The sequence below is a fragment of the Malaclemys terrapin genome, chromosome 7 (assembly GCF_027887155.1).
Source record: "Malaclemys terrapin pileata isolate rMalTer1 chromosome 7, rMalTer1.hap1, whole genome shotgun sequence".
NCBI lineage: Eukaryota > Metazoa > Chordata > Testudines > Emydidae > Malaclemys > Malaclemys terrapin.
Window position 1 is genome coordinate 33,562,577 of NC_071511.1, and position 23,355 is coordinate 33,585,931.

Below are 23,355 nucleotides of genomic sequence, written 5' to 3' on the forward strand. Positions count from 1 at the left end.
CCGTTCTGAGCCCCAACCTGACCCCCTGCAGCCTTTCCTGCCCCTGGCCCAGATTTGGGGGTGGGACCACAGCATGGCTTTTAGAGCTGTGCAGCCTGGATGTAAAGTCCTCAAGGGGTGGAGCGTTCCCCTATCCCAGGAGAGCTGCCTTGCTGAAGAATCCCCCTCACTGCTAAACCTCTGCCCCTCATTCCCCATCTGAATCTGTCTGGCATCGCTCCCAGACACGGACATCAGTTGGCCTTTGTCCTTGAGATTCCCAAGGCCCCTAGGACCAGCTCAGCAGGGATCCCTGGGCACTGGTGCAGTGGCTGCAGTGCTGGCCCTTGTAAATGCTTCCCCACAGGGCTCAGCTGCCAAGGCCAGGAGTTGCAGGGTCCTTTAGCTGAGCTTCTGTGTGTCTTGTGTTCATGGGAGGGCCAGGAGTCAGTGTACATTGGAAGACCATCAGAGCTGGGCATAGAACCCAGGTGTCCTGGCTCCCAGCCTCCCACCCCTACTCTAATGCACTAGCTTTCCTCCTCCCCCCAGATCTGGGGGGAGAACCCAGGAGTCTGGGGCCCAAAGCAGGGAAAAGACATGGTGTGGCCTGACATCCTTCCCCTCACTGTCACTCTTCACACATCATTTCCCCTGCATCCCTGGTGGCCAGGAGCCTTTTAATACAGAGCCGTGGCAGTGTCTGGGCGAGGGCTGGATCTGGGGCCTGTCCCAGCCTCATGGCTGCAGTGCCTGGGCCTCCGGGCACATTCTTTCCCCACAGTGTGGACAGCCCGGCCTTTTCAGTGGTGGGGAAAGTCCTGCTCGGCTGTCTGCAAGGAACAAGAGGGGAGAGAGTAGTGTCCTCCACTGTGGTCTCCTTTCTGATTCCTGCCCAGAGGGGACGGGGCAGCATGGTGCACTCGGGCATGGAGCCAACCCTGACTTGCTGCACCATGGGGCCCCCACAAACTGAGCCCTACCCCAGGGGGAGGATCTGCCCCTGGACTACTGCATCTGGCAGCGCAATGGCTACTGATGGCTCCCTAGCGGTGGGTCCATCATACCCAGTATCCCGCCCCCTTTCCTGCTACTCTGAATCAGACCCCTGGGCCCATCCCACGTGGTATCCCCCCTGCTGGCTCAGACCCATGGGCCCATCCCACCCAGTATTCCCACTCCTGCTGTCCTGGTTCAGACCCCTGGGCCCATCCAGCCTGTTATCACCCCTGTGCCCATCCAGCCCGGTATCCTCCGCCCTGGCTCAGACACCCTGGGCCCATCCAGCCCTCCCCTGCACTGGATGCCGGTACCCCACCTCGAAGAAGCTGTCGACAATCTTGTCGGTGGTGGCGGCCTGGGAGCGGAACTGCTGCTGGAGGTGCTCAACTGATGCCATCAGCTGCAGGTAGGTGAAGAGCAGCTGCTTCTCCCTGCTGGGATGGGGCAGAGTGACTTTCTCGGGGTCAGAGCCTGCTCTCCTAAGGGGTGCTACCTCCAGAGTCCCCTCCTGCCAGGGCCCCTCTGGGTACATGTGCCCCTGGAACTGATCTGTGGTGGGCGATACCAGGCCAGATGGGCCTGTGGATCTGATTGGGTGGGGGGGCAGATACCAGGCCAGATGGGTCCATGGATCTGATGGGAGAGAGGGGCTGGAAGGGCCCATTACCCCACTCTGACGTGCCCCATGTTGGCTATTTCCACATGGGATGGAGGGAAGAGGCTGTGCTATGGGGGCCCCTTACCTCTCGCTGCCGTCCATGTGCTTGTTGAGCTGAGCCAGGAAGGCTTCATCGTCCTCCAGCTTCATCTGTCCCTCTGTGGGGGGACAGAGAGAGACCTCTGTGGGACTCCAGCCAGGCGGGAGACACCAGCCTCCACCCACCCCAGGGAGGAGAACCCCACCACTGCCAACAACCCACAGCAGGGGGTGGCGTGTGGGTGAGACGAATTTGCTGGATCTCAACAATGGCCTGGAACCCTCTTGCCCCACAGTGTCTGGGGGCTGAACACGTCATGGAGACAGAGAGCCCCCTAGAGGGGGGTCCCCACAGTGCAGGCACTTGGGAGTCTAGCCTGTATCCAAGGGTCAGACCCATGGGCCCATCCAACCCGGTATCCCCCACTCCCTAAACAACCTTGGGGGTGGGGGTGGGGGTCATACTGCCCTTTTGAACTGTCCCCCACCAGCCAGAGGTAGAGGGAGGGGAGCTTACCCTGGGCTGGCTTGCCTGATACAATATCTTCTATGCTGCTCTCCTTGGGCTGCAGCAGACTCTGTAACACAAGGGGGGGGGGGGGAGAGAAGAACAAGCCCAGCATTAAACATGGACCCGACAGGGGGAAAAGCCCATTGTCCCCTTGTTTCAGTGTGGGAAACTCAGACATGGAGGGAGTTGGGGACAGAACCAGGAAGAGGACCCAGGAGCCCTGACCACCACCTCCTGATTCTAACCACTAGATACCACTCTCCTCCCAGAGCCAGGGATAGAATCTAGGAAGCCTGCCCCGCCCCCCATAATCACTAGAGACCATTGCCCTACCAGACCTGGGAGTCCTAGCTCCTAACCAAACACCCCTGCTGTAACCCACTAGACCACACTCCCTTCCCAGGCTGGAATAGCTGGGCTGCTGAGACAACTCCCTCACATGCCTACTTCCCCCATTCCTTAGGCTGTGGGGAGAGGCACCTTCTGCTTCTGCAGCTCTTGGCGCTTGATCAGGGTCAACTGGAAATTGTCCACCAGGACAGCGATGACCAGGCTGAGAGAGAGAGAGAGAGAGGGGCGTGGGATAAGGCTGGGACATGGGTCCTTTCCCCTCTAAGGGACACGGGCTCTGATCAGGTCCCCAGGTGTGAGAACTGGCTGGCTCAAGCTGGGGGATATGGGCCTATTTCCCTCTCCAGGGGCTGAGCACCATTAGGGAGGAGGTGTGTGGAGGGGCATAGGGATATGGAAGTAGGATGAGGAGGGGATGGGAGAGCTGGGGTCAGGGGAGGACCAGTGTGCTGAAGGGGCTGGACTCACTTAAGGAAGGTGAAGTACTCAATGAGGATGTAGGCCATCAGGAAGAAGATAATGTATGAGGCACCTGAAAAGGGAAGGGTGAGCTTCTATTGGGCATGGAGCAGTGTCAGGAAAAGAATCCAGGAGTCCTGGTTCCTGGCCATAACCCAATATATACCCAACCACTCTATAACCCAATAGATCTCACTCCCCTCCCAGAACTGGAGCTAGAACCCAGAAGTCCTGGCTCCCAGCCCCTTGTCCCCCTTGCTCTAAGCACTAAGACCCCCCTTCCCTCCCAGCATGGGGATAGAACACCAGGGTCCTGTCCTATGGTGCAGGGGTGGGGAAGGTGTCTCACCCCCTTGGACGCTGTCCAGGTAGATGAAGGACCAGTCATCTAGCGTGAAGAGCTGGAAGAGGGTGAAGATGGTGTCGAAGAGCTCCCCGAAGCGATGGGGGTCAGAGTTCTGGAACAGGTCATGCAGCACTACCGAGAACATGACTGGGGGTGAGGGGATAAGGAGCAACAGTGCTGTGAGCCAAGGACCTCCCAATGCCACCTGGGGAGGGGGGTGCAGAGGGGTTACAGGAACCTGCTGAGTCTGACGTGTGTGGTCTAGTTCACCAAAGAACATCATGTGAGGTCTCAGATACAAGCCGGCGTCACTCCGCTACCATCAGGAAAGGCACGTGAGGTGGATGCTGTGTAAGGAGTTCTGTACCTGCACTGACAATATGGTCTGACAGCTGTGGCTGGGGCCACCAGCAAGGGTAGAAAAACAGGTTTCCTGTCAGACGAGGGCCAGTTAGCCATGGATCTGTCTGCATGTGTACTGTGTACTGGCTCCTTCACAAGGGGTCGCCTAGCACCAGTCTGACTGCAAATGAAGGCGTGCAAGAACTTCAGAAAGAAACTAACAGGAAGAGAAAGTGGGGGGGGAGACCTTACCTTGAGATGCACTTCAAAGGTTTGCTTGACTATATTTGGGGGGCAGAGAAAACAGGCAGGAATCCCTCACCTAGGAAGGGAAGGGACAGCAGGTTTGCTTCATGAATGGGATCTCAGCCAGGCTTGGTGGAACATACTGGAGTGACCTTTAGGTGAGATCAGGTTCTTTCAACAGGAGGGTGCCCAGAGAGTTAAGCTGAGGTGTTAGAAAGTGGGCAACAATTTTGTTTTGTGTCTTTGCTTCCAATATGTCACTGGAGTCTCAGTTCCCGGACAATACACTTATTGTTTTCCCTATAAATGCAGGTGCCGTGGTGCCAGGCAAAGGGGTGGGCCTGAGCTGACTTACCAGCTGCTTTGTACAGCCCCTTTGGGAGCAGTAAGCCTGGGGAGTCTGGGAGTGTCCAGCGGCTCCGAGCACTCGGGGCTGGGCTGTGCCTGTCATGACCTGAACAGAGAGAGCGGGTCTTGCGGGGGCCTGGAAAGCCGGGCTGGTGCTGCCAGAGGCTGGTGGGTTTAGGCAGCCGATCTATAGTAGGCACAGACAAGGCTGCTTCATGCTAAAGGCAGGTGGTGGTGAGGTGCCTCCCAGCCCTGGCAAGCATCAGGTACCCCCAGGAAGAGAGCCCTTGCTGCACCCTGACCCCACAGGGGAGAGAGCCCCGCTGCACCCCCTCGCCTTCCATAGCACCCCCATTCATCTCACTGTGGGGAAGGACAGAGCCCCCTCCTCCCGCCCCATGGCAGGATACAGAGGCAGGTGAACATCAGCAGCAGGATGGCCCCGATGGACGGGCCAGACAGCGCGAAGGTGCTTGTCAGCTCCTGCAGGTTCTCCAGCACCCTGGGGGCAGAAATAGGGGGTTTGTGGGGGGCCTCAGGGCTGCAGGAGACCCATGGGATCTGCTGTGGATGGGGCACTGGCCAGAAAAGAACCCACTCATGGGGGTTGTCCCAGGGCACGTGGGGAGGGGAGGGTGAGGTTACCAAGGGGGACAGAGGGATGGCACTGGGGTCAGCAGGGGCGTGGTAGCACAGGGCAGGGGGACAGCACCTGGGGGACAGGGAGAAAGCAAGGGGGGAACCCAGGTGGCAGAGCACCCAGGGGGTAGGGAGCAAAGGGGCACCCAGGGAGGCACAGCAGGGAAGGCCACCCAGAGGGGCAGGGAAAGAGCAAGGGGGCATCCAGGTGTCACACCAGGGGAGGGCCCCTGGGGGGCAGGGAGAAGGCAGGGGTCATAGCAAAGCTACAGCACCCAGGGCCCCAGCTCCATTGCCCAGCGCTTCACTCCCTCTACCCCTCATGCCCGCCAGGCACTGACCGCAGTGTGAGCAGCAGCCTAAAGACCCGCACAGCCCGGACACCCTTGAAGACGCGGAGCACACGGAAGAGGCTGACAGCGTTCTCGTGGGTGTTGTGGCCCGGGGAGATGAGGAGCGGCAGCACAAAGTCCAGCACCATCATGATCATGACGAAAAAATCTGTGAGAAAGGGGGAACAGCCTCGAGGAGAGGAGGCACTACTACAGCTCCCCAACACCCACTTCCCCTGCACACGCACATCACCCCCTCCCAGGCACTCGCCTGCTCCCTTGCCCCGCTGCCCTGACCCCCAGGCCACCCCCAGGTGGCTCGTCTCAGCCCCCCCGTGGACCCCAGCCACTGGGAATCTCTCTGCCCCACCTCTGAGTCAGGGTTCCTTGGCCCCCTCCCATGGTAACCCACCAATGTCATTCCAGGGATTGCGGAAGTAGTCGAGGTCCAGGGCGATGAGTTTCAGCAGTGCCTCCAGCACGTACACACACAGGAAGACAGCGTCCATGACAGAGAAGAACCACTCTGAGGAGGTGAGGGGGCTGGCGTGAGGTCACGTACCCACTAGGCAATTCTGCCCTCACTATCCACGCCCGACCTAGAGAACACACCCTGTGTGACAACGGGCACCCACACGCTGGACTCAGCCCCTTCCTGAATGCAGACAGCATGGCCTAGTGGGAACGGGAGCCAGAACTCCTGGGTTCCCTCTCTGGGTAGAGGGGTTCCTAGTGGTTAGAGCAGGGGTGCTGGGAGCCACAAGTCCTGGGTTCTATTCCCAGCTCTGCTACTGATCTCCTGTGTGACCTGGGGCAACGTGCTCCCACTTGGTGCCTCAGTTTCCCCATGTCTATTCAGACTCTGAGCTCCTCTCACCCAGGTTAGCAGGCACTACCATAATACCCAGTATAACCATGAGCTAGTCCCTGAGGTGAGATGGACACACCTGCTTGGAAGGGGAAATGGGGTGACCTCAACGGGGGGTGGCAGCATCTCTTAGGTTAGCAGGGGGCACTGGGAAGACCACTGTCTGGGTGAGAGGGAACTGGGCAGAGAGCAATAGGCCAACCCTATGACTGGGTGATAGGGTGTCCTAGGGTGAGTGTGGGGCAATGGGGCAACCCCAGGCTTGGTGGAAGACAGTGGATCTAGGGCAGGATGGAAGGGGTCAATCCCGATAGCTGAGATGGGGGAGCAATGGGGCTATCCCCATGGATGGTGGGGAGGGAAATGGGATGATTCCCATGGCCAGACAAGGGCAGGAGGGGAGCAATCCCCATGGCTGGGATGGATGGGAGGGGTAATGGGATGATTCCCATGGCCAACCCAAGGCCAGGGGGTGATCCCCGGGGCTGGGACAGGGGGAGGGGTAATGGGATGATCCACATGGCCAGACCAGGGTGTGTGGGGGGGTGATCCCCATGGCTGGGATGGCGGGGAGGAGAATGGGATGACTCCCATGGCCAGGCCAGGGCGGGGGCAGCCTCACCTCCACGGACCTGCACCGCGGCGAAGGTCTGCACCACCAGCACTGCCGTGTGGATGAAAACCACAGTGAGGATGAAGAGTTCGAAGGCCAGCAGATGAGTGAGCTTGTGGATGATGGCCCGCAGGGTCAGCAGCCGGGGCAAGGTCCTCTCCCACGCCAGGCGCAGCAGGACCATGGTGCCCCTCCACTTCCGCCCCTGCCGGGGGTCCTGCTTCCCTGGGCACAGATGCCACAGATCAGCCATGGTAGGGAAGGAACAGAACAAATGATAGTTATGGGAGGCAGGGCAGGGCGGGCTGTGGGTTGTATGGGGGGCTGTGTAGGGGGCAGGAGCAGCCTGTGGGGGACTTGGGGTGCAGTAAGGTTCCATGTTCCCTCTGGCTCTCCTCAGGCAGTGGTACTGGGTCTTGGGGGGGGGGGAGTATGGGGAGAGCATTATAGCGGGAGGAGCCCCATCTTCCCTTTGGCTCTTATTGGGGAGAGGTGTTGGGCAGTGGGGGGTTGGAAGCTGGGGTGGGGGCGTATGCAGAGGGGTGGGGGGATGGGGTGTCCAGGGAGCAACCTATTACCTTTCAATATCTTCGTGGGGTGGGAGGAGGCCGAGGTGGCTTGCAAGGAGGCCTGGGAGACAGGGGGCATCTCCTCCTTGTATGGAGGCTTCTCCATCTGGATGCCGGACACAACAGGCACAGTCAGGTAGTCCATGGTGTATGTGTGCCCCAGCTCCCCGTGACTGGGATCCTGCAACACAATTCCCTCAGCGACCCCCAAATGCCCCTCCCTCCTTCTGTCGCGTCCCCAGCCAAGCCCACGTCCCAGACTGATTTCCTGGTGGCCCCAGAACCCTGGGGGCCTGGAGGTTCTAGATCAGAGCCCCCCCCCCTTTGTAATGCTGTCACTGTGGTGACTCCTACACACCACAGTGAGGGGAGGGGACAGGGCAGGGGCCTAGGAGGGGGGTTCTGTAGGACCAGGGTGGGGCTTAGCAGTATGGAGTGAGCCTGGGTTGGGCCCCAGGAAGGAGCTGGGGGGCAGAGCATGGTCAGGGGGGCAGGGCAAGGTGAGGCCTAAGGGTGTAGGGAGGAGTCGGGGATGGGGGAGTGTCTGGGGGGGGTGCAGAGTAGGAGGTGGAGGGGGGCAGGGGCTCCGTGAAAGGGCGGAGGAGGCAGGGATAGGGCCTAGCTGTCTGGGGAGGACTCTGTGTCGGGCCCAGGGTGGGGTGAGGGGGCTGTGAGGCCCAGGATGGGGTGGGTGTCTGTGTGGAGGGGTAGGGCAGGGAGTCTGCAGAGTGGGAGGGGGGTGGGGGCCAGGAGGAGTGTAGAGCAGGAGGGGGAGCACTATTGCAGCTCCCTGACCTGTTGCAATAGCAGCCCCTGGTGCTTTCACTTCCTCTCCCCTGCTCTCCCTTCCCCCCACTGTGATGAAGGGTCCTATCCCCTCCCTCCTGAATCTGGACTGTACTGGGAGCTCTGGCCTATGCTGTTCACCCAGAGAACCTAACCTGGGTCCGAGCAGGACAGCTCCAGCCCATCCCCATTGCCCCACTGCCCCTGTGCCTGTGCAGGCCCATCGTTCCTGACAGATCCAGCTGAGGGTGTGGAGACAAGGAGCTGGTTCCGACGCCACTTGGGGAGGGGGTGACTCCGGTTTCACCCAGTGGATCTGAGATCAGAATCGGCCCCTACCCACTGCAGTCAATGGGTGACTCTCGACTGACCCCAGGAGTCAAGGGGATCAGACAGGGACCCTACATTAATGCAATGAATTAAAGTCATTGGGGCTGAGTTAGATCAGTGGCTCTCAACCTTTCCAGACGACTGTACCCCTTTCAGGAATCTGATTTGTTTTGCGTACTCCCAAATTTCACCTCACTTAAAAACTGCTTGCTTATAAAAACAGACATAAAAATACAGAAGTGTCACAGCACACTGTTACTGAGAAATTGCTGACTTTCACAGTTTTACCACATTATAAAATAAATCCATTGGAATATAAATATTGTACTTACATTTCAGTGGATAGTATATAGTGCAGTATAAACAAGTCATTGTCTGCATGAAATTTGAGTTTGCACTGACTTCGCTAGTGCTTTTTAGGTAGGTTGTTGCAAAACTAGGCAAAGATCTAGACGAATTGATGTACCCCCTGGAAGACCTCAGCGTACCCCCAGGAGTATGTATACCCCTGGTTGAGAACCACTGAGTTAGATGACAACTGATTGGTGACCCACCATGTCCAGCACCCCCATCTCACCCTGTGAGCCCCCTTCACCAGGAACCAAACTTGGGATAAGTCATTACCATGCGGGTGTTGCTTTGATCGGGGAACACCATAGAAATGCAGTTATTAATACTAGCAGAGATGCAAATAGGAACCAGGAGTCCTGGTTCCCCCTGCCCCATCTAATCCACTAGACCCCTCTCCCCTCCCACAGCTGAAGACAGAACCCAGGAGTCCTGGCTCCCCACCCCCATGCACTAACCCACCAGGCTGCAGACGGCTCACATCATTATCAGCAGACAGCTCCGTCCCTCGGGGAGCAGAGAGTTAACACTGCATTTCCTGCAGCTCAGAGAAGCCCTGGGGCAGGCGGTGCAGGGAGACAGTGTGGGGACTGTGGGGGGGAACGAGAAGGGACCCCTTTCTCTCCTGCCTCCTGCCCTGCCCCATCCCCACGTGAGACCCTCAGGAGGTGTCCCCTGAGGTTGCGGATCCAGCACAAGACCCAGCTTTCCCGGGCACCCGGTGCTGTCCATGGCTCTGGAGTGCCAGCCCCTGGGCACAGTATCTGTGCGCCTGCAGATTGGGCTGTCCCGAGAGTCATACATGCTTCCCCCAGAGGAACTGGGTTACGGGCACCTGCGGCACCTGGCAGTGGAGCTGGTGGAGAGGAAGGTAATGGGGCTAAGCTGGAGGGGTGTTGAGAAGGGGAGCGCAGGTGAAAAGGCCAGGATCCAGGGTGTGGGGATGGGAAGGGGCCCCCAGAAGGAATCACAGAGATTGTGCCCAGATGCCCATGCTGGGTCACGGAGACACCAGGGGAGTTTGCTCAATGTCTGATTAGTGCTTGGAATGTAGGGGAGCAGCTGTGGAACCCAGCAATGTCCTGACTTCCAGCCCCAGCTGCTCTAACCGTGAGTCCCCACTCCCCTCCCAGAACCGGGGACAGAACCTGAGAGTCCTGGCTCCCACCAGCCATGCTCTAACTACTAGGCTTCACTCCCCTGCCTCAGCTAGGAATAGAATCCAAGAGTCCTACCTTCCAGCACCTCCCCTGTTCTAACCACTAGACTTCACACCCCTTCCTGAGCTAGGAATAGACCCCAGGCATCCTGCCCTCCCTCCCTTTAACCACTATTCCTCCTCCCCTCTTGATGCCTGGAGATTGATTTGCTGTTCTCCTGAGACAGATTAAATGAGGCACAGCCTGGGGGAAACACGGGGCTGGAGACTGCAGTGTCCCACAGATAGGGTAGCAGATGGGAGGTGCTCGGCTGCCAGGCTGCAGGTGGCTCGCTCCCTGGGGAACCTCATGGCACTCAGAGCCCTTGGACAGCACCCTTGAGGGAGAAGGGGGGGCCATGGTGTGGGGCAGGGGTCTGATCTTACCCGGGGACCTGCAGACAGGATTCGAGGTCGGGGGAAAGATGATGTGACCCAAGTGTAGGATGACTGGGGGGATATAGAGCCCTGGTCCAGGGCCAAAGCGGGGACATCCTTAATATTGGGGGAGGGTCTGAGCCTGAGCCTGCCCCCCTGCTGCGGACCTGCACTCTCTCATTCACAGGAGGGTGGCTATTCAAAGGTTCCCTGTCTCCCCCGCATTTCCTTTGCCCCCTGCCCCCCTCCCCGCCAGTTTCCATCTCAGGACAGCACAGGGAGCACTTGGGTGGGTGGGGGTGCTGCAGCAGCCATGCTGAGTCAATCTTTCCACTGCGGCTGGGGTCAGCGGGGCCCTGTCCCTCCTACCTGCGCTCTGAGGGCCTGCCCCCTCCCCGGCTGCCCAGTCGCCCTGCACCGAGCAAGTGAGAGAGGAAACCGCCCTAACCAGCAGAGCAGCTTGTTTCCGCTCCGTGCTCACTCGTGGCATTGCAGGGGGGGCTCGACTGGCTGCAGGGAGCGGGGAGTCTCATACAACTAGCCCTGTACAAACAGTCCCCGTGCTGCACCCCAGAGGCGGCTGCATGTCAGCGCCAGGCAAGGGATCCCTGTATAAACACCCCATGCAGCCCAGCCCAGAAGCAGCTGCCTCTCAGCACCAGGCGCAAAAGCCTTGTATACAAAACCACCATGCCCCACTCCAGAGGTGGCTGCATCTCAGTGCCAGGCGAGGGATCCCTGTATAAACAGCTCCTGCACCCCGCCCCAGAAGGGGCTGCATCTTGGTGCTGGGTAAAGGACCCCTATATAAACAACCTCCATGCCCCACCCCAGAAGCAGCTGCATTTTATCTCAGTGCAGTTACAATGAGAACACGCAGCATTTCTGTATCAATGCGAGCATTCGAGAAGTGATACAGGAATCCAGGAGGCTGATGTTAGTGGTGGGACTCTATCTGTGCTCCCCTCCCTCTCCCAGTGCATCTCAAGCCCTGGCAGGCTGGGGGCTCTGTGGAAGTTGTGCGGGTGGGGGATTGCTCAGCCAGGGAATGGTGCTGGGAAGAGCTGGAGCCCGCAGCCTGGGAGCAACAAAACCTGGAGCTAGAGAGAAGACTTCATGGCTATAATAACCAGGCCTGTTCCGGTCCCATCTTCCCCCGGGGGAGGTGCTAATGTGAGATCACAGGCCAACCTTTACCAGCTAAGAGCAGGCCAGGCTCTCATGGGGGGGCGAGGTTACTGTCTGGCTCCCCCATAATTCCCCAGAAAGAGACCACGACTCCTGAGTTCTATGCCTGGCTCAGGGAGAGGAGTGGGATCTAATGGTTAGTGCAGGCCTGGGCGGGCCAGGAGTAGGGTTACCATACGTCTGGATTTTCCCGGACATGTCCGGCTTTTTGGGCCTCAAATCCCCGTCCAGGAGGAAATCCCAAAAAGCCGGACATGTCCGGGAAAATAGGGAGGGAGGGCCCGGCGGTGCTTGGCTGGGGGCCGGGGCTGGCGGTGCGGGGCCGGGGGCCGGCGCTGCAAGGCCGGAGCCGGCGCTGCGGAGCCGGCGGTGCTCAGGCGGGGCCGGCGGTGGGGGACCGGGGGCCAGGCTGGGGGCCAGCGGTGCTCGGCAGGGGGCTGGGGGGTGCTCGGCTAGGGGCTGGTGCCCCAGGGCCCAAGCCAAGCTGCGCGGGAGACGCTGGGGCCAGAGCCTCTTGGTCTGGGACGGCCGGCAACCAGAGGGAGCTGCTCGGCTGGACTGGGCCGCCCCAACCCCAACTTATCTGCTGCCTCCCTGTTTCAGGCTTCCCGCGAACATTTGATTTGAGGGAAGCAGGGGAGGGGGAGGAGCAGGGGGCGGAGCGTTCAGGGGAGGGGGCAGAGTTGAGGTGGGGACTTTGGGGAAGGGGTGGAGTTGGGGCGGGGCCGGATCCCCGTGGAGTGTCCTCCTTCTTTAAAATTAAAATATGGTAACCCTAGCCAGGAGGCCTGGGTTCTAATGCCATCTCTCTCCTAGTTCCCTGAATACGGCTTCCTGGGGGTGTCAGAGAAGATCATGCTGTTCCGGCATGACGACGCATCAGAGAATGTGCTGGAGCACCTGGGGCCAGACAGTGTCATGCGCGCTGGGGACCTGATTGAGATCGTGCTGTCGGGTGAGACAGTCCTGGGGCACCAGAGCCTGTGGATACCGAATAGGGCCTGGAGGGGAAAGGCCTCAGCTTCCTCTCCCTGCCCCATCTGAGCCAGCCAGTTTTCCACCCTGGGGCAGATCAGAACTGGCGCCCCCTAGAGGGGAAAGGCCCCTTGTCCCATTCCCCCATCCCACCCAGCCAGACCCCATGCCGTAGGGGCAGATCAGAGCCAGTTCCCCACAGAAGGGCAGGCCTTGGACTCCCATTCCCCCTACCAAACCCACCCCTTCCTCACTCTTCTCTCTCCCCCCAGCCTCAGTTTCCTTGGATTTCACTATCCGGCCCCATGTGCTGCTTGTTCACTCCTACAAGGCCCCAGCCTTCTGCGACTACTGCGGGGAGATGCTCTGGGGGCTGGTGCGCCAAGGGTTAAAATGTCAAGGTATGGAGCAATCTGTGTCCACCCCTTCCCTCCCACCCCTGGGACTGACCCAGTCTCCTGGGTCCCTCCGCCTGACCCTAATCCTCTCCCCCTTCGTGGGTCCTTCTGGTGCCCATAACCCCTCTCTGCACCTGGCCTGATCCCCTGGGTCCCACTGGGCAGATGATGCTCCCTCCAGATCTCCTGGGTCCTTTTGGCACACCTCTCCCCAGGCCTGGCTGAACTCCTCAGCCCTTTGCGCACCAGCTGTCCCCTCCTTCCAGGCCTGCCCAATCTCCTGGAGCCCCTCTGGGGCTCCCAGACCCATGGCCAGGGGGCCCATCTCCCCCCCAGGCCTGGCAGGGAGCCCAGTCCTCACTCTTCCCTCCCCCCAGGCTGCGGGCTGAACTATCACAAGCGCTGTGCCTTCAAGATCCCCAACAACTGCCGTGGTGTGAGGAGGAACCAGCTGGCCAGTCGCTCACTGGGTGCTACCACCAGCCCCAGGACCCCTGGCCTTGGCCAGAACGTGGGGGGCAGCCTGGAGGAGGTAGGAGCCGGAACTAACATAGCCAGGGGAAGGATTCCAGAGGGGGATGGCTCTTGGGTGTTGGGAAGGTCAAGGACTTCAGAGGCAATGGATACACTCTGCAAAGGAATATGACGTCTGCTCTAGCCACTACACCCCACTCCTCTCCCAGAGCTGGATAGAACCCAGGAATCCTGGCTGCTAACCCCCTGCAGTGATGGCTGGATGGGATGGGGAAGGGCAGGCAGAGACTCAGGATAAATCAGAATTGGGGGTGGCTGGCAACTTGGCTGGGCCCCTGGAAAGTGGGGTGCAGTGAGGGACAGGGACAGTGCGGAGTTGGGGGGAGGGTGGGAACACTCACCACACTCTAACATGGACTCTGGTTCCCCTGCAGATCAGTCACTGGAAATGGGGCCAGCAGACGCAGGGCCCTGCACTGATTGGCCGCCCGCTCTGGAAGGACTGGATGGATCTGAACAGGGTCAAGGTGCCACACACCTTCCAGGTCCACTCGTACACCCGGCCCACTGTGTGCCAGCACTGCAAGCGCCTGCTCAAGGGGCTCTTCCGCCAGGGGCTGCAGTGCAAAGGTATCACCAGCTGGGACCACGCAGAGGATTGGGGTACAGGGCTGACCCCGGCCTGGGACCCTGCCAGGATTGGGCTGAGGGGCCTGACCTTAGACTGGGACGCTGCTGGGATTGACTTCGGGGTCACTGTGGCCCCACTGGGGTGTAGGGGTACAGAACTTGGCAACCCAGCTTCAAGCTCTGCCCCCATAGCTTCCCCATTCAGCACTGGAAGCTCCTTCTGATGGCATGTCCCAGCAACCACCCCAGCGAGGTGCCTCCTTTGAGTGCTGTCTGCTGGCCCAGGGAGGCTGCGTTCACAACCACTTATCAAGAGAACCCTGTACAGAGAGCTGGGAGTCACGGTCTCCGTGGCCTCTCCCCACCCTTCTGGGGCTGACAGGGAACCAGCAGAAACAGTCAAACATGCCAGGGGAACCCACATCATGGGTACAAAGGGAGAAGTGGGGAGGATTCAGGGGACAGAGATAAAAGGGAGGAGCTTCCCTTGCTGTAACCAATGAAGCAACACTGCCTGAGTCTGCAAAGAGCCTGAGCCAATTGCTCTGAGGGGGGAAACTACCCCCCTTTTGTCGCAGTGGGAGGTAGCACCCAGCCACACTGCTCCAGGGACCCCAGCAGGAAAAGGAAAGCTGGATCCCGGCTGGCCCGCTGCCCCACCCTGCCGCCTCTCTCCTCTCCCCGCACAGACTGTAAATTCAACTGCCACAAGCGCTGCGAGCAGTTCGTGCCGGATGAGTGTGTGGGGGAGGGCCTGGCCCCTGGCACAGCAGGTAAGGACGGGGCCACAGGGGCGGGGGGGGGACATACCCAGCACTACCCTATTCACGGCCCCAGCTCTGCCCCCTGCTCAGCTTGCTCACTGGGGAAGCCTGACCCCTCCCGGAGTGCCCCGCACTGCTATCCCACAATGCATTGGGCACAGCCCAGTGACCCTGTCTGGTCAGCATTAAGGCTCCACTGCTCTAAGCTTGGCTGGGCCAGAAGCTCCACCCCTCGTTACCCTCCCTGTGCTAGGGATAGAACTCAGGAGTCCTGATTCCCCCCTAGGGCACAAACAGCACTTTCCTAAGGAGAGGGTCCAGAGCACTCCCTGCCCTGTCTCGCCCCCAGCTTAGTCTCTCCCCCCACTCTCTCCTGTCCCCAGCCCCACACCCTCCGCACCCCACCCAGCCTGCACTCACCCCCTGCCAGTCCCTCAAACCAGCCCTTATTTTATTACACTGCCTCTGCACCCAGCCTCATGATCGCCCCCACACCCCGTTCTGCTCCCAGCCCTGAGCTCTCACCCAGAGAGGTGTCAGGCTGAAGAGCACTGTCCCCACCAGAGCCCAGGCAGTTCTGGGAGCCCCAGGCCCCATCCTCTTTCTGCGTCTCCTCTTCTGCAGGCAGCACAAAAAGCCCAGACTCAATCTTCCCACCCTCCTGGGGGCTGGGGGTGCCCAGTGCCCATGGGTGCCAGGACTGCAGAGGTAGGGAGGGCCAAGGAGGGGTACAGGGTCCCCACACCCTCAGATTTGGCCTGGTCACCCCTCTGGCAGGACAGCCAGGCTCAATTTCCAATTCTAGTCAAGGGACAAGGGGGGGCCTGAGCCCTTCTTTGTCATACCCCGGCTTCCAGCCCGTCTGCTCTAACCATTAGCCACCACTCTGCTCCCAGAGCCAGGCATAAAACCCAGGAATCCTGGTGCCCAGTGGCCCCGCTCTAGTCCCTATTCCCCCTTGAGTTTTCCCTGCTGGCCTCACAGAAAGCAGGGTATCACACTCTCCCCCTTCACCTACACAGATGGCGAGAGCCCAGAGTGCCCGTCTAGCAAGCCAGAGCCAGTGGAAGGGGAGGCGGATGGGGAGGGCATCAGTGGGCACGAGCTGGCAGAGGACACAGAGGAGACAGAGCCCAACCCTGGGACTCTAGAGGCAGAGCTGCACACCAGCCTCAGGTAGGGACCCCCCAAGGATGGGTATGCGGGGTGTGGGGGAGGCTGCATGGTTCCCCTGGGCCTGCTGCTCCATAGTACAGAATGGGAAGGGTATCACCTATGGAATCAGCGAACTCAGGAATCCTGGTTCCCAATCCCTGCTCTAACCACTAGACATCACTCCCCTCCCAGAGATGGGCATAGAACCCAGGAGTCCTGACCCCAGGGAGCCTGGTGGGTGGTGGAAGGCTGTACCTTTGGGGGCTGAGGAGTCGAGTATCTGAGTCCCTGTCTCTCCTGGTGCCAGCCCCTGTTTCAGCAGCTACATCCCCTTGATGCGGGTGGTGCAGTCCTGCCGGCACACCAAGAGGCGGCGCAGCGCCGTCCTGCTGGAGGGATGGATGGTGCACTTCACTAGCAGGGACCCCATGGTGAGTGCCCTGGCTGGGGAGAGAGGGGGGGGTTACAGGAGGGTCGGGGTGGAGCCACAGAAGATTTGAGGTCGGGGTGGAGCCTCAGGCAGGCTGGAATGGGGGATGGAGTCACAGGAGAATGGGAGGCAGGGATCATGGATGGGCAGAGGGTGGGGCCACAGACAGATCAGGAGGTGGAGCCACAGGTAGGCAGGGTGGGGTGGAGTAACAGGATGCGGCACGGGGTGGGAGGGTGTCAGGGAGTGGGGCTTGTGGCTGGCCAGGACTGGTTATGTGGGGACTGAGAGGAGGAGAGGGGGATTATTGGCCAGTCTCATTTCAGGGCAATGTTGGGTCGGGGGGGCAGCAGAGGTTTGGGCCAGAGGGCCTTGGGATGGGCACATGCCCCCAGAATAATATCTCTCTGCCCCCCAGAGGAAACGCCATTACTGGGTGCTAGACAGCAAGAGCCTGAGCTTCTTCCACTGTGAGAGCGGAGGCAAGTTCTACAAGGTGAGGGGTCCCATTCCCTACAACACCCTGCTTCCCCAGAGCCCCAGTCCAAAGCAGCCTGCACTCCCCCCGCAGGACCCCCCTTCCTGATTCCTCACCCCAGAGGAGCCCAGCCACTGTCCAATGGTCTTACTCTTCCTGCAGGAGCTGCCGCTGTCTGAGATCCTCCAGATCCGCCCCTGGAAGGGGCTGACACCCCTGGCATCCAACGGGAGCCCCCCCTGCTTTGAGCTGGTGACGGAGGCCCTAGTGTACTACGTGGGCGAGCACAGCAGTGAGCGGGAGCCAGGGCAGGTCTGGGCAAGGGCGGAGGCTGGAAAGGCCTGGGCCAGGGCCATCCGCCAGGCTCTATGGCCCGTGAACCCTGAGCCTGATGGCTCTGTCCAGGAGCCCAGTGAGTACCATAGGGATCCCTCTACAGGCAGCCATGAGCCCCACCCCAGAGCTAGCTGCATCTCAGAGCTGGGTGAGGGATCATCCCTAATTCAACAGCCCCCATGCTGCACTGCAGAGCCAGCCAGACCTCAGTGTTGAGCAAGGAATCCCTGTGTTAACAGCCCCTGGGCTACACCCCAGTGCCAGCTGCATCTAAGTGCTGGGCAAGAAATCCCTGTATCAACAGCCCCTGTGCCATATCCCAGAGACAGTTGCATCTCAGTACCAAGTCAAGGATCCCTGTATAAACATCCCAAATGGCCATCTGAGAGGTGGCTGGCTCCTGCTCCCAGGAGAACAGGGTAGTGGGTCTGGATGTCCCAGTCAGGCCAGGTTCTTCTCATGTCTCCATTGTCTTGTCTCTGCAGATTCTGACTATGAGTCCCCAGATGACACGGTGAGTTGGAGAGGGTGGCACTGGGGAACCCTAGGAGTGGTGGGGTGCTTGGTCTGGCACAGGGAAGGGGATGAGCAAACATGGGGGCTGGTGGTGGGGTGAGGAAGCCAGGCATAGGGGATGGTGGCAGGGGTGGCAGTAGCAGGAGCATTAGGCCTGGCTTGTCAGTGTACCATGCTTCAATCCCCCCAACCCTGTCCTTGTCCCTCATCCCAGGACATCAGCCGTTCCTATCAGATCTTCCCTGACGAGGTGCTGGGCGCTGGGCAGTTCGGGGTGGTGTACGGCGGTAGGTGCCCTCCCCCGCCCCAGCTCCCATCCTGGCTCCCCCCTCCTGTGTTCCCCAATAATTCCCCTCCCTCTGTGCTGATCCCTCTACCTCCTCCTTGGGCAGTCTGGGATCTCAGCTTGCATGTGTGCCCCTCAGGGGCAAACGTGTTCACTACAGCTCCCCAAGTGCCATAGCCATGCCCATCCCATCACTGCCATGCTTCCAGGAGCATGGTTTGCCCACTGCTCACCCATGGTGTGCTAGTGCACATCTCCCCCCAGCCCTGCCCCACACCCCTCCTGTCCCAGCTCTGCCTCCCCCTCTGCCCCCCAGCCCTGATACCCCTGCCCTGCCCCCCAGGAAAGCACAGGAAATCTGGCCGGGACGTGGCCGTGAAAGTCATCGACAAGCTGCGCTTCCCTCCCCGGCAGGAAAATCAGTTCCGCAATGAGGTCTCCATCCTGCAGGTGAGCCACTGGGGGTGAAAAACACAAAGACCCTGGTGGGAAGGGAGGGGATGTGTGGAAAAGGGGACCCTTGGGTGTACAGAACATGGGGACCCCCTCTGGGAGGGGCCACCACTGATGGGCCCAGAGATCTCCTCCCTGGACATGTTTGGCTGCCTCTGCCCATCAGCCCCAGTAGGGGAAAGGGGACAATAGCTGGACAGGCAGCACTCCCTCCCCCAATGCACTGGGGGCTTTGTTGGGGCCCTGTCCCCTGGAGGGAGCTCCAAGGCAGTCCAGCACCAGCTAGCGGAGAAGGGCCTGCAGGGTTAGAGGCAGATCTGAGTGGTGGGGAGGGTTCTTGGGCTGTGTGTGGGTGTCCTGGGGACAGGGGAGGGCTCCAAGGCTAGGGAGGATCCCAGTTCAGGCAGTTCCATCTTCTCCCTGCCAGAGCCTGCACTCCCCCTGCGTGGTGCACCTGGAGTGCATGTTCGAAGGCCCTGCCCGGCTCTTTGTGGTGATGGAGCGCCTGCGTGGCGACATGCTGGAAATGATCCTGTCCAGCGAGACTGGGCGGCTGCCCGAACCCCTTGCCAAGTTCCTCACTGCCCAGGTGGGTGCCCCAGCTTGCTGTCCCCGCCCCAACCCCCCGGCGTGGCCTCATTGCAGAGCGAAGAGGACCAAGGAAACCCTCCAGCCTGGGGCTCCCCACAGGTGTCCCCCGTGGGCATGTTAATGATGCTGCACCATCCATGATCACAGCTTGCATACTACCCAGAGTCCTTGTGAAAATATACACACCCACATACTGCTCCCCCACAGCACGCCACTCCCATCCCCCCACATGCTGCTCCCCGCGCCACGCTAGTCACTCTCATGCACTGCTCCCCATCGCTGCTCATTCCCATCGTGCCCATCGCTGTGGTCCTGTCACCATTGCATACCGCTCCCAGGCTCACCACTCACACCACTCAGCATGGTGGTATACTTGTGCACGTCAGTACTACACATCATTGCACACTCTTCACCATCACTGTGCACATACACACACAATCCCATCACTGCTCCCCAATGCCTGGGTCACGGTTCACACAGCACTCACCAGCGCATGTGAGCGGGTAACAGCCCCCATGCCACATCCAGTCTGTGCATGAGCCCATCAGGTACTCCCCCCCACACACACGGCAGGTAACCACCCCCTCCAGTAACGCTCCTCTGTGCTTGCAGATCCTGTCTGCCCTGCGCCACCTGCACACCCGGAACATCGTGCACTGTGACCTCAAGCCAGAGAACGTGCTGCTGGCCTCGGATGAGCCTTACCCCCAGGTGGGACAATCCCTGCACCGCCTCCCAGCCCACCTCCCTGAAGCCCTGTTCCACCCCCCTCTCCCTGAACACCCATCCTAGCTCTTGCACCCACTCTCCCTTCCCCTTTCAGCCAAGACTGTATTACCAACCTCGGGCCAGACCAGAGCTGGCGTCGCCTAGAGGGGACAGGCCCCTATCCTGAGCCAGCCGGTTTCCCCAGAGTCAGGCCCTCCCAGCAGGGAAATGCCCCATATTCCCCACCCTCATGCTAACCCCTTACCCCTCAGGTGAAGCTCTGTGACTTTGGCTTCGCCCGCATCATTGAGGAGTCATCGTTCCGGCGCTCAGTGGTGGGGACCCCAGCGTACCTGGCCCCCGAAGTGCTGCGGCAACATGGCTACAACCGTGCCCTGGACATGTGGGCTGTGGGCGTCATCATCTATGTCAGCCTGAGCGGGACCTTCCCCTTCAACGAGGAGGAGGACGTCAACGATCAGATCCAGAACGCGGCCTTCATGTATCCCCGGCAGACCTGGGCCAGCATCTCCCTCGAGGGTGAGACACCCCTACGCCCCACCTCCACACTGCAGCCATCATGTACTCCTGGCAGATCTGGGCCAACATCTTCCTTGAATGTGAGACCCCCCCGCACCACCCTGCATCCAATCACACTGCCCCCTACCTCCAGACTGGCCTTCTTGTACCCCCAGCAGACCTGGGCCAGCATCTCCCTCGAGGGTGAGACCGCCTTGCACCCCCTCACTTCCAGACTGGCCCTTTTGTATCCCCGGCAGACCTGGGCCAGCATCTCCCTCGAGGGCGAGACCCCCCACTCCCCTGCGGCATGCCACTCGCAGCACACTGCCCCTGCACCTCCAGAACATGGCCTGTATGTACCTGTGGCAGCCCTAGGGCACCACCAGGAAATTTGGGTGTTGCAGGCCCTGGCAGCCAATAGCTGTGCTCCCTGGGGGGGAGGAGTTGGGGAGAGGTCTTGGCCTATGTAACCCCCTCCTTCCCTCCCAGCTGTCAGCCTCATCCACCAGCTGCTGCAGGTGAAGCTGAGGAAGCGACTGAGTGTGAACAAGGCGCTGAACCACCCCTGGCTGCAGGTACCTTCCCTCCACCCCTCAATCCCTATCCACCCCACCCACATCCCTGCCTGCAGATACCTTCTGTCCCACAATCCACACCCCAAAACACACCTCTTCCATCCCCTTGCACTGTCTAGCTCCACGTAACCTCCCTCCACCCCAGAAGTCAACACCCTGCTCTCCCCTGCCCAGCTTCACCCCAGTCTCCAGTCCCCGCTCCCAACAGTAAATGGCTAACTCAACCCCCTCCCTAGCTCTCCCCATCCCCTGTAGATCCCTTCCTCAGCACATGGTGCATCCCTGATAGGAGGAGCCTGGACTCCCCCCAGCACCTGTTGATGAGCTGTCTCCATCCCCCCCAGGATTTCCAGACCTGGCTGGCCCTGCGGGAGCTGGAGACCCGTGTGGGGCAGCGCTACCTCACCCATCCAAGTGACGATGCCCGCTGGCAGCGCCTCGCCCGTGAGCAGGGGCTGGCCTGGCCATCAGGGCTCACCGTTCAGCCCAGCCTGGAGGAGGAAGGGGACAGCGACAATGCAGGCGAGGGGAGCTGAGACCTCCAGCCCAGGACTCACTACTCATGGGAAATAGGGGGTGTGGGGACCCCTCAGCACCACATTGCCCCCATAAACTGATTTCTCCAAACTTGGTGCCATGTGGTCTGTGCAGGGTGCGTGCCCGTCTTGCTGGAGCCCATTCACATGTGGGGGGTGTCACAGGCTCAGTTTCCCCTCCACAAATGCTGCCCTAGTTCAGACCCCTCCAACATGAAATCCCCCACTCTGAGCCCCAGGCCCACAGTGGTGCATGCCTCCCCTTCCCCATTGATCCCATCCACCTTAATATCCCTAGTCCATTGCTCCTAGATCAACTGCCCTGCATATGAACAACACCTCCCAACCCTGCCAGACCCAGATACACGTGGCTAGCAGAGAGTTCACAGCAGCTGCTCACAGTTTCACATTTATTTCAAAAGCACACAATTGGAGCCCCATCCCCCCAGGATGTAGTGCCCCCTTCAATGGGGCTGGGCCCTGCTGTCCTCGGGGAAAGGCAGGAGGTTGGTGTGGTGTGAATCTGTCCATTGCCCCCAATCTGGGGACTCTTCTCTAACTGTCCAGCGACCACCCTCCAGGATCCTTGAGCAGTGGGAAGCACCCTCATTCCCCCTCATCACAGCTTCCTGTAAGCCCCCACGGTGAGGTCAAAAAGCTGTGGGTTGTAAACCTGGCCCTGCTTGTCCAGAAGGAAGTAAAAGGGCCGACCCTTAACCTTGAGGGGAATCATGGCAGGCACCTCAGAACGATGAGCCATGCAGGAGACCTGGCGCAGGGGCACAGTGAAAGACGAGCTCAGCCCGAAGGGATAGTAGGTGCTGAGGGTCACATCCCGTCCCCCCCGGCGCAGCACGACCTGCCACACTGAGCGGCGTGAATACACAAAGCTGGCAGCCACGATCAGTGAGCCTGGGGTGGGGAGAAAGAGAGAAAATGAAATCCCCAGATGCCATCCACCATACCCAGACAGGGCTAGCAGGGGGCTGTGGGTTGGGAGGCACTAGCAAAACTGGGGCGGGGGAGGGAGCCCAAGGCTGGGATACCCGGGGGCTGCAGATTAGAACTGAGGGACATCAGCAAGGCTTGGGGTGCAACCACCCCATCTCCCAGCACCAGAATTTGGCTGAGTTTCAGAAGCCTGATTCCACTCAGCTGCTCCAGGTGGCGGTGGCCCAGGCCCGGCTGTGGGGCAGACCCAGGCTCTGGTCCCAGATCCCTCTTCCCCAGGGCAATGAACTGGACTCAGATCCAGGCAGCTCCCAGACACAGCTTCCTGTCACCGGCCACCCTCCCTAGGGTGGGCTCCCTCCTCTGTGGAGAGAGAGTTCCGGGGGAGGGAGTAATCCCATTACCAGTGTCTTCGGTTCATGCTTCCCCAAGGCTTATCCCTCCCCCACTTCCCCAGGATGCAAGGACTGGAATCACCAGTTCCCCCTGCATGAGTGCTGACATAGAGGGAGGGACTTCCCTGGCCCCCACCACCCTCTCTCCCCGGGGCCTGCTCCGGTTCGGGGGCGGGTCCCTCTCCCGGCTCTCACCTACGGTCAGACAGGACACGGTGAATCCGTAGCGCCACTTGTTGGAGGTCGGGTTGATCGAGGCCCCGCCGGGCAGAGTGGGCGCGAGCCGGGCGCTGGCCGCGGGCCGCCCTATGGGCCGCAGCTCGCTGAAGGCGAAGTGCGCCAGGTACGCCCAGAACGCGAACTGCCCCGTGCAGAACAGCCCGAGCAAGCGGAAGAAGCGGGCCCGCTCGTGCCGGAACAGCAGCAGGTCCCGGGGCACGTGCGTGTCCAGCGGGGACAATCCGCGCGCCGGGCCCGCTAAACCCCGCGCACCGCTGAGCCGGGCCCAGGGGCCCCACACCCTCCACGTGCAGCAGTGCAGTCCCCACAGCCCCAGCTGCCTGGCCCCCGCCATCTCTACGCTGGAGCGCGGGGGCGTCTGGGACTTGTAGTGATCACGGCTTCTCCCACGTAGGAACCCAGTGCTTCTGTA

At 60.4% G+C, this 23,355-nt stretch overlaps 3 protein-coding genes across 3 annotated transcripts; 1 reads left to right on the top strand and 2 right to left on the bottom strand.

Moving 5' to 3' along the window:
* Nucleotides 1-52: 52 nt before the first annotated feature.
* On the bottom strand, nt 53-6,981 carry CATSPER1 (cation channel sperm associated 1). Its single transcript, XM_054035146.1, has 11 exons — nt 6,743-6,981; nt 5,665-5,778; nt 5,262-5,421; nt 4,692-4,783; nt 3,349-3,492; nt 3,009-3,072; nt 2,670-2,742; nt 2,196-2,256; nt 1,725-1,797; nt 1,298-1,415; nt 53-812 (listed from the first exon to the last, which is right to left on the bottom strand). Exons 1-11 carry the CDS (start codon nt 6,915-6,917, stop codon nt 783-785), a joined length of 1,104 nt encoding a protein of 367 aa, XP_053891121.1. The 5' UTR covers nt 6,918-6,981; the 3' UTR covers nt 53-782.
* A 2,378-nt stretch (nt 6,982-9,359) lies between these two features.
* LOC128840749 (serine/threonine-protein kinase D3-like) lies at nt 9,360-21,420 on the top strand. The gene is made up of 18 exons (XM_054035140.1): nt 9,360-9,637; nt 12,347-12,485; nt 12,778-12,906; nt 13,281-13,435; nt 13,812-14,007; nt 14,697-14,780; nt 15,794-15,947; nt 16,234-16,357; nt 16,775-16,852; nt 16,997-17,246; nt 17,656-17,684; nt 17,901-17,973; nt 18,316-18,422; nt 18,853-19,014; nt 19,629-19,727; nt 19,997-20,264; nt 20,736-20,821; nt 21,166-21,420. Exons 1-18 carry the CDS (start codon nt 9,497-9,499, stop codon nt 21,355-21,357), a joined length of 2,466 nt encoding a protein of 821 aa, XP_053891115.1. The 5' UTR covers nt 9,360-9,496; the 3' UTR covers nt 21,358-21,420.
* Nucleotides 21,421-21,753: 333 nt separating this feature from the next.
* TMEM223 (transmembrane protein 223) lies at nt 21,754-23,305 on the bottom strand. The gene is made up of 2 exons (XM_054035152.1): nt 22,899-23,305; nt 21,754-22,269 (listed from the first exon to the last, which is right to left on the bottom strand). The coding sequence occupies exons 1-2, from the start codon at nt 23,275-23,277 to the stop codon at nt 21,977-21,979; spliced, it is 672 nt and encodes a 223-aa protein (XP_053891127.1). The 5' UTR covers nt 23,278-23,305; the 3' UTR covers nt 21,754-21,976.
* Between the last annotated feature and the right edge of the window lie 50 nt (nt 23,306-23,355).

Bases quoted from the DNA above. Each gene is read 5' to 3' on its own strand.
- TMEM223 (XM_054035152.1), bottom strand. From the start codon at position 23,277: ATGGCGGGGGCCAGGCAGCTGGGGCTGTGGGGACTGCACTGCTGCACG. The intron at 22,270-22,898 runs GTGAGAGCCGGG...TCCCCACCCCAG, and splicing joins CGTGTCCTGTCTGACCGTAG to GCTCACTGATCGTGGCTGCC.
- LOC128840749 (XM_054035140.1), top strand. From the start codon at position 9,497: ATGGCTCTGGAGTGCCAGCCCCTGGGCACAGTATCTGTGCGCCTGCAG. The intron at 19,728-19,996 runs GTGGGACAATCC...CTTACCCCTCAG, and splicing joins CGGATGAGCCTTACCCCCAG to GTGAAGCTCTGTGACTTTGG. The intron at 20,265-20,735 runs GTGAGACACCCC...CTTCCCTCCCAG, and splicing joins GGCCAGCATCTCCCTCGAGG to CTGTCAGCCTCATCCACCAG.
- CATSPER1 (XM_054035146.1), bottom strand. From the start codon at position 6,917: ATGGTCCTGCTGCGCCTGGCGTGGGAGAGGACCTTGCCCCGGCTGCTG. The intron at 2,743-3,008 runs GTGAGTCCAGCC...TCTCTCTCTCAG, and splicing joins GAGTACTTCACCTTCCTTAA to CCTGGTCATCGCTGTCCTGG. The intron at 1,416-1,724 runs GTAAGGGGCCCC...GCCCCATCCCAG, and splicing joins CACATGGACGGCAGCGAGAG to CAGGGAGAAGCAGCTGCTCT.